Source organism: Myotis myotis, unplaced genomic scaffold, assembly GCF_014108235.1.
Source record: "Myotis myotis isolate mMyoMyo1 unplaced genomic scaffold, mMyoMyo1.p scaffold_m19_p_11, whole genome shotgun sequence".
Classification (NCBI taxonomy): domain Eukaryota; kingdom Metazoa; phylum Chordata; class Mammalia; order Chiroptera; family Vespertilionidae; genus Myotis; species Myotis myotis.
The window spans coordinates 63,029,132-63,043,927 of NW_023416315.1; the positions used below are offsets into that span (position 1 = coordinate 63,029,132).

The 14,796-nt window shown below is 43.4% G+C and overlaps 1 protein-coding gene across 5 annotated transcripts in view; it reads left to right on the forward strand.

Moving 5' to 3' along the window:
* The first annotated feature begins 7,660 nt into the window (after positions 1-7,660).
* TNPO3 (transportin 3) overlaps positions 7,661-14,796 on the forward strand; it is a 108,013-nt gene continuing 100,877 nt past the window's right edge. For 3 of the 5 annotated variants that reach the window (XM_036328733.1, XM_036328735.1, XM_036328740.1), the window contains exon 1: positions 7,661-8,152. In XM_036328733.1, coding sequence (XP_036184626.1) covers positions 8,033-8,152 — 120 coding nt within the window. In that variant the 5' untranslated portion in view covers positions 7,661-8,032. The remainder of the gene's footprint in view (positions 8,153-14,796) is intronic. The other 2 variants (XM_036328734.1, XM_036328736.1) reach the window with 2 other exon arrangements.

Here is a 14,796-nt window from a genome sequence, read left to right on the forward strand (position 1 = left end):
AGGTACAACCCTCTGATTGGTCTTTCTGGTGACCAACCTCCATCCTGAGCTAGGTAGGGGCCCACCTTGGGTCACTTTCTTGTAATAACAAAGACATTTCTATCACTTACAAAATTCCAAGAGTTTGTCAGACATTTCTTTATTACACCACATTACTCCTACGTACTTAAGTATGTATTTCTAAATAAATAAAGACATTTTTCTATAAAACCAAAATGCTACCATTATATGTAACAAAATTAAAAATAGTTCTGACTTGATTTCCTTTTTTCTCCTGACTTGATTTTCCATGGCTAGCTAGTATCTAATGTATGAATGTATGCACATACCCTAATGTTCAGGTCCTTATGAATGGATATTCAGGATATTTCCTTTTTTTTTTTTTTTTTTTTTTTTTACTAGAGCAAACCATCCTGGGATAAACATTCTTATACCCTACAACTGCCCTTTTACTACCTGAGAAATTTCTTGCTTCTCAGGCAGTAACTGTTTCCAGCAGGGAGCTGTGCAACCCAACCTAAGGATGCTGTTTTCTAGTTAAGCAGATCCTTGCCCCTGGAGCAGTCAGCTCAGCTGTGCCCCAGCCTGATATGGGCCAAGGAAGTCTGATGTTACCTGATGCTTTCGGGTGAAGACAGGGACCTTCTCCTAGCTCTCTGAGGTCAGTGTAGGTAATGATAGGTACTATGGACTGCATGGTGTTCCGACCCAGCCACAGGAATTCATATGCTGAAGCTCTAACCCCGCTACGTGACTGTTTCTGGAGCTAGGGTCAGTAGGAGATGGTTAAGGTCAAATGAGGCCATATGGTTGGTGCCCTATTCCAATAGGACTGTGGCCTCGGGAGAAGAGGAAGAGAGATCGTTTTCTCTCTGCCCTGTAAGCACACAATGAGAATGCAGGCCTCTGCACGCTGGGAGGAGATCTTTCACCAAGAACTGACCATGATGGTACCGGGATCTTGACGTTCCAGCCTCCAGGTCTTTGAGAAGATAAATTTCTGTCATTGAAGCCACCAAGGCTATGGTGCTTTGTTGCAGCAGCCTGAACTAAGATAGCAGAGTATTCATCCAAACTCTTTTGATGGCAGGTAACAGAAACTCAATTTGAATTAGTGAGGAAAAGAAAAGTATTCCTTCAAGGAACTCTAGGAAGGTTTTGAACAAGGCAAACAAGAAAAGAATAGGTATGGGGGTGGGGGTAGGGTGGAACCATTGGCCTCTGCAATGCTGTCTGTGTAACTTCTCCACCAAGTGCAAGGGCTCACCTCACCTTGGGGTTTGGAGGATGGAGGAGCAGGGGTCAGGGGATGAGAAAAGAGAATTAAAGAGGACAATATGGGGCTACAGTCCATGCTGAGTATAACCGGAAGCTCACCACGAGTCACAAACACCATCCCATGGCAGATGTAAGCTTTGATGGCAGTGGTTCTCAACCTTCCTAATGCCGCGACCCTTTAATACGGTTCCTCATGTTGTGGTGACCCCCAATTTCATTGTTACAAATTGAACATAATTAAAGCATAGTGATTAATCACAAAAACAATATGTAATTATATATGTGTTTTCCTATGGTCTTAGGCGGCCCCTGTGAAAGGGTCTGACCCCCAAAGGGGTTGCGACCCACAGGTTGAGAACCGCTATTTTATGGAAGCCCCCATGGCAGCCCCCGTGTGGACCTGAAGAGGACCTTGCTTACTGAGGGATATTTAACTTTCGGTAAGCTCACCATTCATGAGTAAAAGAAACACCTTCTCTTTACTTCTTTCCCTCAGAAAATTGCCTTCTTGCTTAAAAAAAAATGTATTTCCTTTTCTTATAGAAAGGAGTGAGGGCCATGTTTGTGGGGAGTAGAGTTTGGCTTATCAAAGTTGGCATCAGACTTCAACGTTCTTGGTGTGGCCATCGTGTCTAAAGAGAAAAGAGGTTTCAGTATTTCAAATATTTCTATTTACTTCAAGTTTATCATTCTAACCATATTTGACCTCTCTGAAGCATCTGATGCTGCTTATATTCATTACTTGAATATAAGTAATATATTCAAGATAAGTAAGTGCATTTACTTTACTATCCTATTTTTTTAAATAATACTTTTATTGATTTCAGAGAGGAAGGGAGAGAGAGAAAGATAGAAACATCAATGATGAGAGAGAATCATTGATCAGTTGCCTCCTGCACGCCCCCTGCTGGGGATCGAGTCTGCAACCCGGGTATGTTCACTGACTGGAATCAAACCATAACCTCCTGGTTCAGAGGCCAGTGCTCAACCACTGAGCCACAGTGGTCGGGCCTCCTCTGGCTACTTATTCCTAGCCTCTACTTCCTCTGCCAATCCTTTAAGCAATGTTTATCTGTAGGGAACTGCTTTAGTCCCTCTTCTCCCTGACTTCATTCCCAACCATCTCTTTGTCTTCATCCACCACCTGGTCTTCATATATACACGGATGACTCTCAAATCTTTATTTTCAACCCCGTTCCTGGCTTCAGTTTCACACATGCTATAGTCTGTTGGCCATGGCTGTCTCATGAGTGCCTCAACACTCAACATATCATCTTCTTTGCCTCTGCACCCCTACCATAAAAGCTGCTTCTTCTTCTGGGTTCCATACTCAGAAGACTGATTTCTCTTCCCTCTCCTCTCACCCTGCAGCTCAAACAATCACTATATCAAAAGTCTTCCTACATTCATCTTAAATATTCCTATCTCTGTCTGTACTGCCAACAGCTCGCTCTCGGTCACCATCACTCCTCACCAGAACGATTAGAACAATTTATTCCTGTTCTTGCCGCCTTCCCCCGCACCTAAGCCATTTTGTGTTGCAGCTAGAATGATTTTTCCAAGGCTAACGAGCTAAGGGGTAGGTCACTTAAAGCATTTACTATGCACCCACTGTATACTAGACAATGGCTTGAGGATAAAAATAGGAGTGATAAAAAACTATGTGTTTTGTTTGTTTGTTAACCCTTACCATAAGATATTTTTTCCATTGATTTTATTTTTAGAGAGAGTGAAGGGAGGGAGGGAAGAAAGGAAGAAGAGAGAAAGAGAGTTGTTTGGTCCACTTATTTATGCTTTCATTGGTTGATTCATGTATGTGCCCTGACCAGAGATTGAACCTGAAACTCTGGCTTATTGGGAGGATGCTCTAACCACCTGAACTACTTGGCCAGGGTTTACTATGTATGTGTTTTTGTTGTTGTTGTTCTTGTGTTTTTTGTTTTGTAACTATTGTACAAATATCTATGTGGTATTTCAATAATTCCTAATCATAGAAATTTTTTAAATGATGGTTTTATTGAAATATAATCCACATGCCATAAAACTCATTTTTCTAAAGCATACATTAAGTGGTTTTTATTTATTTTTTTAATATATTTTTTTATTGATTTCAGAGAGGAATGGAGAGGGAGAGAGAGATAGAAACATCAATGATGAAAGAGAATCATCGATCGGCTGCCTCCTGCAAGCCCCCCACCGGGGATCGAGCCTGCAACCCGGGCATGTGCCCCTGACCGGAATCGAACCCAGGGCCCTTCAGTCCACAGGCCGATGCTCTATCCACTGAGCCAAATCAGCCAGGGCTAAGTGGTTTTTAGTATATTCACAAAGTTGTGCAATCATCACCACTATCTAATTCCAGAACATTTCATGTTTCTCCTCTTCACCACCCCGGGCAACCACTAATCTAATTTCTGTCTAGAGATTTGCCTATTCTGGACATTTCATTTTTGTCTAGCTGCTTTTACTTAGCATAATGTTTTCAAGGTTTATCCATATTGTAGGGTGTATCAGTACGTCATTCCTTTAATACCTAATATTCCATTGTATGGATATACCACATTTTGTTATCCATTCACCAGTTGATGGACTTGAGGTTGTTTTAATTTTTTTTGGATATTACAAATAATGTGCCTGTAGGCATTCATGTACAAGTGTTTCTATGGACTCATGTTTTCATTTCTTGCAGTGAAACTGTTGGGCCATATGGTAAATGTTTAAACATTTTTTAAAAATATGTTTTAATTTATTTCAGAGAGGAAGGGAGAGGGAATGAGAAATAGATACACCAATGATGAGAGAGAATCATTGATTGGCTGCCTCCTGCACGCCAGAAGGGGATCCAGACCAAAATCTGGGCATGTGCCCCGACTAAGAAGGGAACCGTGACCTCCTGGTTCATGGGTTAATGCTCAACCACTAAGCCACACTGGCCAGGCAATGTTTAAACTTTTGAGAAATTGCCAGACTGTTTTCTAAAGTGGTTGCACCAATTTGCAATCCTACTAGCAGTGTGTGAGGGTTCCATTTTTCCACATCCTTGCCAACACTTGTCTTTCTTATGTTAGTCATTCTAGTGAGTGTGAGATGGTATCTCATCATGGTTTGATTTGTTATTTCCCTGATGATTGACAATGATGAGCATCTTTTCATGTATATCCTATCTAATAAAAGAGAAACATGGTAATTAGCCGTAAGTCCGCTACCCTTCCCATTGGCTAATCAGGGCAATATGCAAATTAACTGCCAGCCAAGATGGCGGCCGGCAGCCAGGCAGCTTGAAGCGAACATGAGGCTTGCTTGCTTCAGTGACGGAGGAAACCAACTGTTCCCCGCCTGCCTTGCTGGCCTCTGAGCTTGCAGTTTGAAACATAGTTACAAATATAGAAGTTAAACAAAACCCCAGAAACCTGCTTTCAGGGAGCCGAGCCGGGATCTCAGAGCTGGAGTTGAAACAGTGTTTCGATTATAGAACCCAAACAAACCAGATACCTGCTTTCAGCAGCCGAGGCCTCAGAGCTGGAGCCAAGCCTCAGAGCTAAAGCTGGCCCAGAAAAAAAAAAAAAAAAAAAAAAAAAGGAGCAGTTGGGAGCTTCAGTCACCCGCCAGCCTGAAAACAGCCCTCAGCCCCTCACCCAGACTGGCCAGGCACCCCAGTGGGGACCCCTACCCTGATCCAGGACACCCTTCAGGGCAAACCAGCCGGCCCCCACCCATGCACCAGGCCTTTATCCTATATAGTAAAAGGGTAATATGCCTCCTGGCACTGGGATCAGCGTGACAAGGAGCAGCGCCCAAACCCCCTGATTGCCCTGCGGCTCTGTGTGTGACAGGGTGCAGCACCCCAACCCCCCGCCCCCACGGGCCCTGCTCTGTGTGTGACGGGGTAGAGCCATAACCTCCCCATCGGCCCTGCCCTGAATGTGACAGGGTGCGGTGTCCCAACCCCCTGATATGCCCTGCTCTGTGTGTGACAGGGGGCAGTGCCGCAACTCCCCTATCGGCCCTACTCTGTGAGTGACAGTGGGGAGCTCCTCAACCCCCTGATCGGCCCTGCTCTGTGCGTGACAAGGGGGAGCTCCCCAACCCCCTGATGGGCCCTGCTCTGTGTGTGATGGTACGAAGCCCCAACCCCCCTGATGGGCCCTGCTCTGTGAGTGACAGAGGGCAGTGCCCCAAACCCCTGATTGGCCCTGCTGTGTGTGTGCCAGGGGGTGGCACCACAACCTCCCCATCGACCCTGCCTTGAGTGTGACAGGGGCCGGTGCCCCAACCCCCAAATCGGCCCTACCCTGAGCATGATTGAGGGTGGCATCACAACCTCCCAATCCGCCCTGCTCTGTGCATGACAGGGGGCGGCGCCCCAACTCCCCAATCAGCCCTGCTCTGAGCCCGACCAGGGGCTGCACCTAGGGATTGGGCCTGCCCTCTGCCACCCGGGAGCAGGCCTAAGCCAGCAGGTCGTTATCTCCCGAAGGGTCCCAGACTGCGAGAGGGCATAGGCCGGTCTGAGGGACCCCCCTTCCCCCCGAGTGCACAAATTTTTGTGCACCGGGCCTCTAGTTTGTATATATTCTTCGGAGAAATATCTATTCAAACCCTTTGTCTATTTAAAAAATTGAATTATTGCCCTAGCTGATTTTGCTCAGTGGATAGAGCATCTGCCTGCAGACTGAAGGGTCCCAGGCACATACCTCGGTTGCAGGCTCAATCCCTGGTCCTGGTCTGGGATGTTGGAAGGCAACCAGTCGACACATCAATGTTTCTCTCTGTGTCTCTTCTTCTCCCTTCCACTCTCTCTGAAAATCAATGGAGAAAAATCCTTAGGTAAGGATTTAAAAAAATTGAATTATCTTTTCGTTGTTAAATTGCAAGAGTTCTTTATATATTCTGAATACTAATCCCTTATCAGATGTATGATTTGCAAATATTTTCTCTCATTTTGTGGTTGTCATTTCACTTTCTCGGTGTTCTTTGACACACCATAATTTTTAGTTTTGAAGTCCAATTTATCTATTTTTTCTTTTATTATTGTGCTTTTGGTGTCATATCTAAGAAAAAAATTGCCTAATCCAAGGTCATGAAGATATATTTCTGTTTTTTCCAAGAGCTTTGTAGTTTTCGCATTTACATTTAGGTTCTAGGATTGGTTGGTTTGTTTTTTTGTATATGGTACCGGTAAGTATAACATCATTCTTTTGCTTGTGGATACTCATAGAACTTTTAAACTGTATTGAATTGCGTATCTTTCTTTGCAATTAGACTATAAACTCCACGAGGGCAGAGACCAAGGTGGTCCTACTAAATCTTTTTTTAATGAATAGACGAATTAGGTAACCAAAATATCAAGTTTCTTTTTCTTTTCCAGAATTATATCAACTCTGTGCAATAACACTTTTCATTGTCATGTTGGCAGTGACAATCCCTTGAGAGTTATGATTCAGAAACAAACTAAATCACAGAGTGACAGAGACTGACTTAAAGTCAAATGTTGACTTCCATTTAAGAACTGTGTAACCTTGGGCAAATTACATTACTTCCATCTTATTCCTTAAAATGGGGATTTAATTGGTATAGCGCTAAAGGAATAATTGAGATCTTGTAACTAAAGTGCTTTACACGTTGTAAGCATCCAGCAAATAGTAGCATTTATTATTGCAAAGGAATAGAAGAATATTGGGAAATCCTTTAACATACGACTACCTTTTGTCCCAGATTTCTTCTGTAGTACAGATTTCAATATTTTCATTTTCTTTTGTGAATTGAGTATTGTTAGACCATTGGTTTTTGATATGGAACAAAGGCATACACATAAATACAATTCAATGTGGGAATAACCTTAAAGGTATGCAAATACTCTGGAGTTCAGAATGAGCAACAGAAAGAAATACCCTTTTGGGTGTAAGAACTTAGTGGAAAGGGGGTCTGAACAGGGACTCTAGGCCTTTTGGATTTATTTCATTGTGGCATATATTTCAGGTTTGTTCAATAGTTATTTACGCGACTGTCTCCTCCACCAGTCAGCATAGAAAACCTGTCTTAAGTCATTGGATTTCCAGTACAGTGGGCACGCCTCCCATGGTTGCACTGACGTGTTTTGGCCACTTGGGTCAGAAAGGATTATCTGGAGAGGGATGGAGAAGTCGGAAGGCAGAGGAAACACCTCGATTCATTGCCAAGAAGAGGAGAGCGGCTCCGGTACGGGACACAGGTCAGTCCTAAGGCTCCAGTCAGTGTGACTCAAGGAACCGAGGGAACCGCCAGCGAGCACTTTCTTTCCGGCTCCTGGCCTTGCAGGGCCACTTCCGGGAGAGGGCGGGGAGATTTGAAAAGGAGTGCGGGGAAGGAGGCCTTTTGCACTGCACCAGGCGGAAGTGTGCCAAAGGTATCCGGATTGCCGCTTCCGGTCCGGGTTAACGCGGTTGGGATACACTGCGTGGTCCGTGTGGTGCTGGGACGGACTTCTGAGGGCCAATCGTGGGTGAAGAGGCAAGCACCGGCGTCAGGACACCGAAGTGGGCAAGCTAATGGGAGGATCGGAAAAAAGGCCAGGAACCTGAATACGACCTCACTCTCTGTTTCCGAGGGGGCAACTTCCACCGGGAACCCCTCTGCCCTGGTAACGGCCAAAGAAGAGATGGCGCCAGTCGGGGAGCGGCTGTGGCCGACACAGTAAGGAAGGGCGAAGGCGGAGCAACCGGAGGAGCCGTGGAGAAGAGCGAGAGCCGTCACTGCCGCCGCCACCGCCACCACCATGGAAGGAGCCAAGCCGACCCTGCAGCTCGTGTACCAGGCAGTGCAGGCGCTTTACCACGACCCGGATCCCAGCGGAAAGGAGCGCGCCTCGTTTTGGCTTGGGGAGCTGCAGCGTTCGGTGAGGGGCCCGGAGAGGCCGTTCTGCCCCGCGGGGCCAGGGCGGGGTGGGAACTAGGCTGGCGCCGGAGCCCGAACCCGCTGTGGGCCTCGTGAGATCCTCCTCGGGGCGGAGCTGCTCCCGCGGGGTGGGGCTGTGAGGCTGCCGCGAGCTGCGCGGCTTTTTGGAAACTGGGAGCCGCCGGCCCGGCGCGCTCCGGCCCTTTCCCCGCCCCACGGAAACTGATGAGTAGGTCCTGCACTTGACTGTGGCAGCCATGTGGTCGGTCCTCTTTTAAGTTTCACCCACACTACTTGCTCCTTCCATGGCCCGGCTTCTCCGTTTTGTCTTCCTTCAACCAGATCCAGCCCTAGGCGTTCTCCATCCTCCACTCAAGGATGTTTTGATCCGTCTCCCCTCGGTGCCCAAGTCTTGCGTCTGGCAGTTCCTTCCCAGTCGTAGCTTACACCTCACTGTTCTTGCGGATGTTTCACTAGGTTGAGTTCATTATTCTCGAAACTTCTCAGATTTCTAGATTCTTGTGCACTTGAATTTTGCCTGTGTTTTGGAGTGCAAGGTAATTTAAAGATAACAAACATCCAGACTGATTTCAGGAAAATCTTTTGCTGCAGTTCTCGTATGCTGCATGTTTGTTCCCCAACCTTGCCTTTTCGGTTCTTTAGAAGATATGGGTATCGTAGCTGCCTTGATTATTCCGTGTAATTGCAACCTGTTGTATTTCTGCATTCTTTGATTCACATGTCTTATGTTTCCTTATCTAATTTTCGTGCTGTGTGTGTGTGTGTGTGTGTATGCTTGATCTTGCTGACTACCATTTTTAATTTTGCATTATATTTAAAAATTTGCCCCCTCTTTTCTTTCTTTTTTTTTAAAACTAATAATTGGTACTTAAAGGTACTCTGCTCTTTTAAACCAGCCCCTAGGCTGCAAGTGAATATTATTTAAAATTTATAATTTTAATATTACACTTAAAAAACCAATTGGGCCAAAACCGGTTTGGCTCAGTGGATAGAGCGTCGGCCTGCGGACTGAAAGGTCCCAGGTTCGATTCCGGTCAAGGGCATGTACCTGGGTTGCGGGCATATCCCCAGTGGGGGATGTGCAGGAGGCAGCTGATCGATGTTTCTCTCTCATCGATGTTTCTAGCTCTCTATCTCTCTCCCTTCCTCTCTGTAAAAAATCAATAAAATATATTTAAAAACAAAACAAACAAAAAAAAAAAACCAATTGGGAGTCCACGTGCTGGATAACCTCATGGGAAGATAACGAAATAAGTCTCACTGTAGGTTACACAAGAAAATCATTCACATGTGGTCTTATTTAGTGCTTAGTTAGTTTTTGTGATCTGGGGACTGACAAGTCCTTGATTATCATACAGTTTTCAAAGTAAATAGGAGGAATGCTATGCCATACCGAAAGTCACCTCTTCCCAACTAAGCCTGCTTATTGTTGTATGTATTTTAAATCCATGTTTGAGTGCATACCAGGTACCAGCAACTGTGCTAGGCTTTGGTATATGGAAATGAAACAGATAAAAAAAAATCTCTGCTTGCCACATAGGATGCTTGTGATGATTAAATGAGTTAATACTTACGAAGAGCTTAGAAAAGTTCCTGAAACCTAGAGCTCAAAATAGTAATCATTATTTAAATGGTAGTCACTTTTATTACTTTATACTACTCTCTGTTACAACCTTACATCATTATCATCATTGTCATCCTCATGACCTCATCACACAGGGTCCCAAACAGGAACAGTTGGCACACTTGAAATAGGATAATTTGAGGAGGGTTTATTTTGTAAAGGTACTTTATAAAGATGTGGCACCTAAAGAGGTAGTGTCATAACCTGTAGCCAAATTGTTAACATCTGGAAGGGACAGGAGAGAGAGTGGGTCCTTGAATTTTCAAGAAGAGTATGGAGTTGGCTACCTTGAGACGAGTGGTAGTTTTTGGTTGAAGGGACACAGCCAACATGAGGTGACTTTGCAGGGAGGAAGCTGGAGAAATAAATGTCTTGACCTTATTCTCCTAACCTCCCCCTAGAATTCCCTACTGGGAAAACCTAACCAGAAGCTAGGGGACATGGGAACCTGTTGATAGGGTGTATATTAGGATAGAAAAAAATGATAGAAAGTGTGGAAGCGTGGACTTGGGAAAATACCTAACTCAGCTACATACCATTTTTAGGCAGCTTCAGCATCTGGATTGACAATTCAGCTAACACTTGGGCCTCTTCATTCCTTTACCTCTCTTTCTCAACCACCTGGTCACACTCACAGCCTGGGTGTTGTCATTATTAAAAAGTCCTCATGTCCCCAAATCACTAACTCAGACATTTTGTTGGCTCAAGAATCTCAAGTAACCTCATATGGTAGTTTTTATTTTTTGAAGTCTTATATAATTTTAATTTTTATAAAAGTTAAAGTTTTATTTTTTATAACTTAAAAAATTCAAAACTAAACTTTAAAAACCTTTTTAAAAAGTTGTAGATGGAAATTTTACTAGAAAACTGCCTAGGATGAAAAAGCAGTTATGTATAGACTTTCTCCTATGAAAGATGAGGGTTTAGACTCCCTCTATTTCCTTTCATTCATTCTCTCTAACATAATTATATTACAGTTTTTGTTAAATTAATACACATTTTGAATTAAACCATGTAGCATATATACCAGTGATGGCGAACCTATGACACGCGTGTCAGAAGTGACACACGAACTCATTTTTTTGGTTGATTTAGGGTTTTTCAAAATGCTGACACACTGAGCTCAAAAGGTTCGCCATCACTGATATATACCATGGTAATATTTCCCATTTTGCGCATCTTTTTTCTTCTCATAGTAAACATTGCCTTTTTTTCCTTCTTCTTCACATTTGCTTCCTTTTCTAAATATCTATAGTAATTCATTACAAACTTTGTCATGAAGTTTGACAGACTTGCTCAAATCTGGCCTGGTTGCTCTCTTGTATGTTGCATAATTATTGTCCTGGGATCTCTATTTAACACTGTCCTAGGGTATTCCTTTCATTTCTTTCGTGTTTTGGATGGACTAAGTTTTGGATCCGATGGTCTTTTCTTGGATTACTCCCTCATTTGATGGGCAGTTGAGAGGGAACCTTCACCCTTTCTCTCTCATTGTCTTTCTCGGGTCACTTTTACCCTGAGAGAAGTCCTCTGGTCTGCCTGGGGATTATAAACTAGGCTGCTGGTGGCAGCTGGGAGAATGAGCTAGGGGATGGATTCACCACTAAGTATTTGGCTTTAATTTAATCACCCATTTTCAGTATGATAGTCCAGTCCTTTATGTGAGCCTCTTGTCCAAGAGTCCAGAGTCCCACTACTTCAGTCTTCCCAAAGTAAATCTTGAGTCTTCTGTGTTGGTGGGAGAATAGTAGTCTGGCTGCTCACAGTCAGGAGGAAAATCTAGGAATGAACCCACTTGTTCCTTTGTTTCCTGTTCTACCTGTATTTCTGCTATACATGGTACTTCTAATTTCTGAGCCTAATTTGGGATTTTGCTTATGAATTAGTTTGTCCCTTGGTGGCATTTTCATCCCATCCTCCCTCCCTGCTCCTAGACTTATTTCAGCTTTCTCAGACCTCCTAAGACAGTTAACACTCATTCATTAGTTTTCTAGTTTCAACAGTTTTATTAATATCAATCATGTTTCCATTCTCTTTATTCTGGTGGGTTTTCCCCACCCCCGTAACCTGCCCTTTTTTTGTTTTTAACTCTTCACTCTGAGTTTACTGGATATTTAAAATATATATATATTTATTGGTTTCAGAGGGGAAGGGAGAGGGAGAGAGAGATAGAAACACCAATGATGAGAATCATTGATCGGCTGCCTCCTGCACGCCCCCTATTGGGGATTGAGCCTGCAATCTGGGCATGTGCCCTTGACTGGAATCAAACCCAGGACCCTTCAGTCCACAGGCTGGTGCTCTATCCACTGAGCCAAACCAGCCAGGGCGTTAATAGATTTTTGAAAGAGACCTGGGGGCAAATTGATGTGTTCAGTCATGTTAAACAGAATTCTCTGCATTAGTTTATTCCATTGACCAGCCCCCTACTTTTTCTTTATTCAGTCTTTACTTTATCCAGTTTGGATTCCAGAGTCTATCATTCTAGTCACTTTCTTTTTTCTTTTTCTTAATATGTTTTTATTGATTTTTAGAGAAAGAGGAAGGAAGCGGGATAGAGAGATAGAAACATCACTGAGAGAGAAACATCATCGATTGGCTGCCTCCTGTACACCCCCTACTAGGAATGCAGCCTGCAACCCAGGCATATACCCTGACCAGAATCTAACTGGTGACCTCTTGATTCATGGGTTGATGCTCAACCACTGATCTACCTTGGCCTGGCTACTTTCTTAAATATACCGTCAACTGTTCACCTCTGATTTGGTAACATTTCAGCATGAGTATTTTTAACTGCTTCTTCCTTCTCCTATCTAATATAGCTGCTCTGCATCTCATTTTCTGAATCCTCAGGAACCTTGATTTTTTTTTTTTGTTTTTTTGTTAATCCTCACCCAAGGATATTTTTCCCATTGATTTTTATTTTATTTTATTTTTTGTTAATTCTCACCTGGGGATATTTTTCCATTGATTTTTAGAGAGAGTGGGAGGGAAGGGGAGAGACAGAGAGAAACATTGATGTGAGAGTGACACCTCGACTGGTTGCCTCCTGCACGCACCCTGACCAGGGCTGGTGCTGGGGAACCTGCAACCAAGGTATGTGCCTTTGACTGGAACTGAATCCAGAACCTTTAAGTCTGCAGGCTGATCCACTGAGCGAAACTGGCTAGGGCGGGAACCTTGATCTTTTGGTTATCCTGTGTCTCACTTGCATTTCAGATTCTCTCTTTCTTTACAGGATCCTTCCCAACAGCATTCAAATAGCTGTAGTATCTCTCATAGTAAGCAGATGGTTTTGGGGTGGGAGGATGCCACCGTTGCCAATATTGTGATCTCTTTTATTCTTTCTTACTTAACTCTGTGCTTTTACTATTATTCTTTCCCAATGCTTTCTTCAAATGAAGAAATTAATCCAACTTTTCAAAGCCCAGCCTAAATTCCACTCTCTTCTTTAGGTATTAACTGATTCTTTTCAACTGAAAGTCATTTCTGCCCACACTGAACAAATTGCATTTGTTTATTTTGTTTCACCTGGTAGACTGTAGGGTTTTTTTATTAATAGATTTTATTTATTTATTTATGTATGTATGTATGTATGTACGTATGTATGTATGTTTGTTAATCCTCACCTGAGGATATTTTTCCATTGATTTTTAGTGAGAGAGGGAAAGACAGAGAGAAACATGATGTGAGAGAAACACATCGATTGGTTGCCTCCTCCATGAGCCCCAACTAGGGCCCTGGGCTGGGGAGGAGCCTGCAACCAAGGTACGTGCCCTTGACCGGAATCGAACCAGGGACCCTTTTGTCTGTAGGCCGATGCTCTATCCACTGAGCAAAACCGGCTAGGGCTAATTGATTGATTTTTAAAGAGTGGAAGGGAGAGACAGAAAGATTGATTTTTTTCACTTATTTATGCATCCTTTGGTTGATTCTTGTATGTGCTCTGACTGGGGATCAAACCCGAAACCTTGATGGATGAGGACTATGTTCTAACCAACTGAGCTACCCCACGAGGGCAACTGTAGGATCCTTTTATTTGTTTATATAATCTGATATCCATAGTTGAAGTTATAAACCATGGTTATTAAGAAAGAAACCATTGCCTGGCTGGTGCGATTCAGTGGTTGAGCATCGACCTATGAACCAGGAGGTCATGGTTTGATTCCTATCAGGGCACATATCTGGTTGTGGGCTCAATCCCCAGTAGGGGGTGTGCAGGAGGCAACCAATCAGTGATTCTCATTATTGATGTTTCTATCTCTCTATCCCTCTCCCCTCCTCTCTCTAAAATCAATAAAAACATTTTAAGGAAGGAAGGATTAAGATGCTTGACAGGGTCTTAAAAATACGGAGTGGGCGAATGTAGGTTTACTGTTGTTTGTATCGAAAAAGACATGCAGGTTATGATATAATAAACTCTGTTTTGCATACTCAAATGTAAACCTACTTTTGCCCACCCCATTTATTGAATGACTAGCACAGGGGTGGGCAAACTTTTTGACTCGAGGGCCACAATGGGTTCTTAAACTGGACTGGAGGGCCGGAACAAAAGCATGGATGGAGTGTTTGTGTGAACTAATATAAATTCAAAATAAACATCATTACATAAAAGGGTACGGTCTTTTTTTTCAAAAGTTTTATTCATTTCAAACGGGCCGGATCCGACCCGCGGGCCGTAGTTTGCCCACGGCTGGACTAGCAGCTTGTAGGCACCTCCAAAGGGTGATTTCTTTACCTATGATTTCATTTATTTTTGCTGCTACTCCCTGCCAAATCCCTGGATAATTGTAAATAAGCAATATTTATTCAGCCTCCTGTGTTGATGTTTTCAGTCTTTCCATCCATCCTTTCTTTAAAAAGCAAAACACAACCTTTATAAGTTTTATATTGTCCTCTTTTTATACTTTGAAAGACTTGGGTACAGAAAGGATCTTTTTTTTTTTTTAAAAAAATATATGTTTTTATTGATTTCAGAGAGAGGAAGGGAGAGGGAGAGA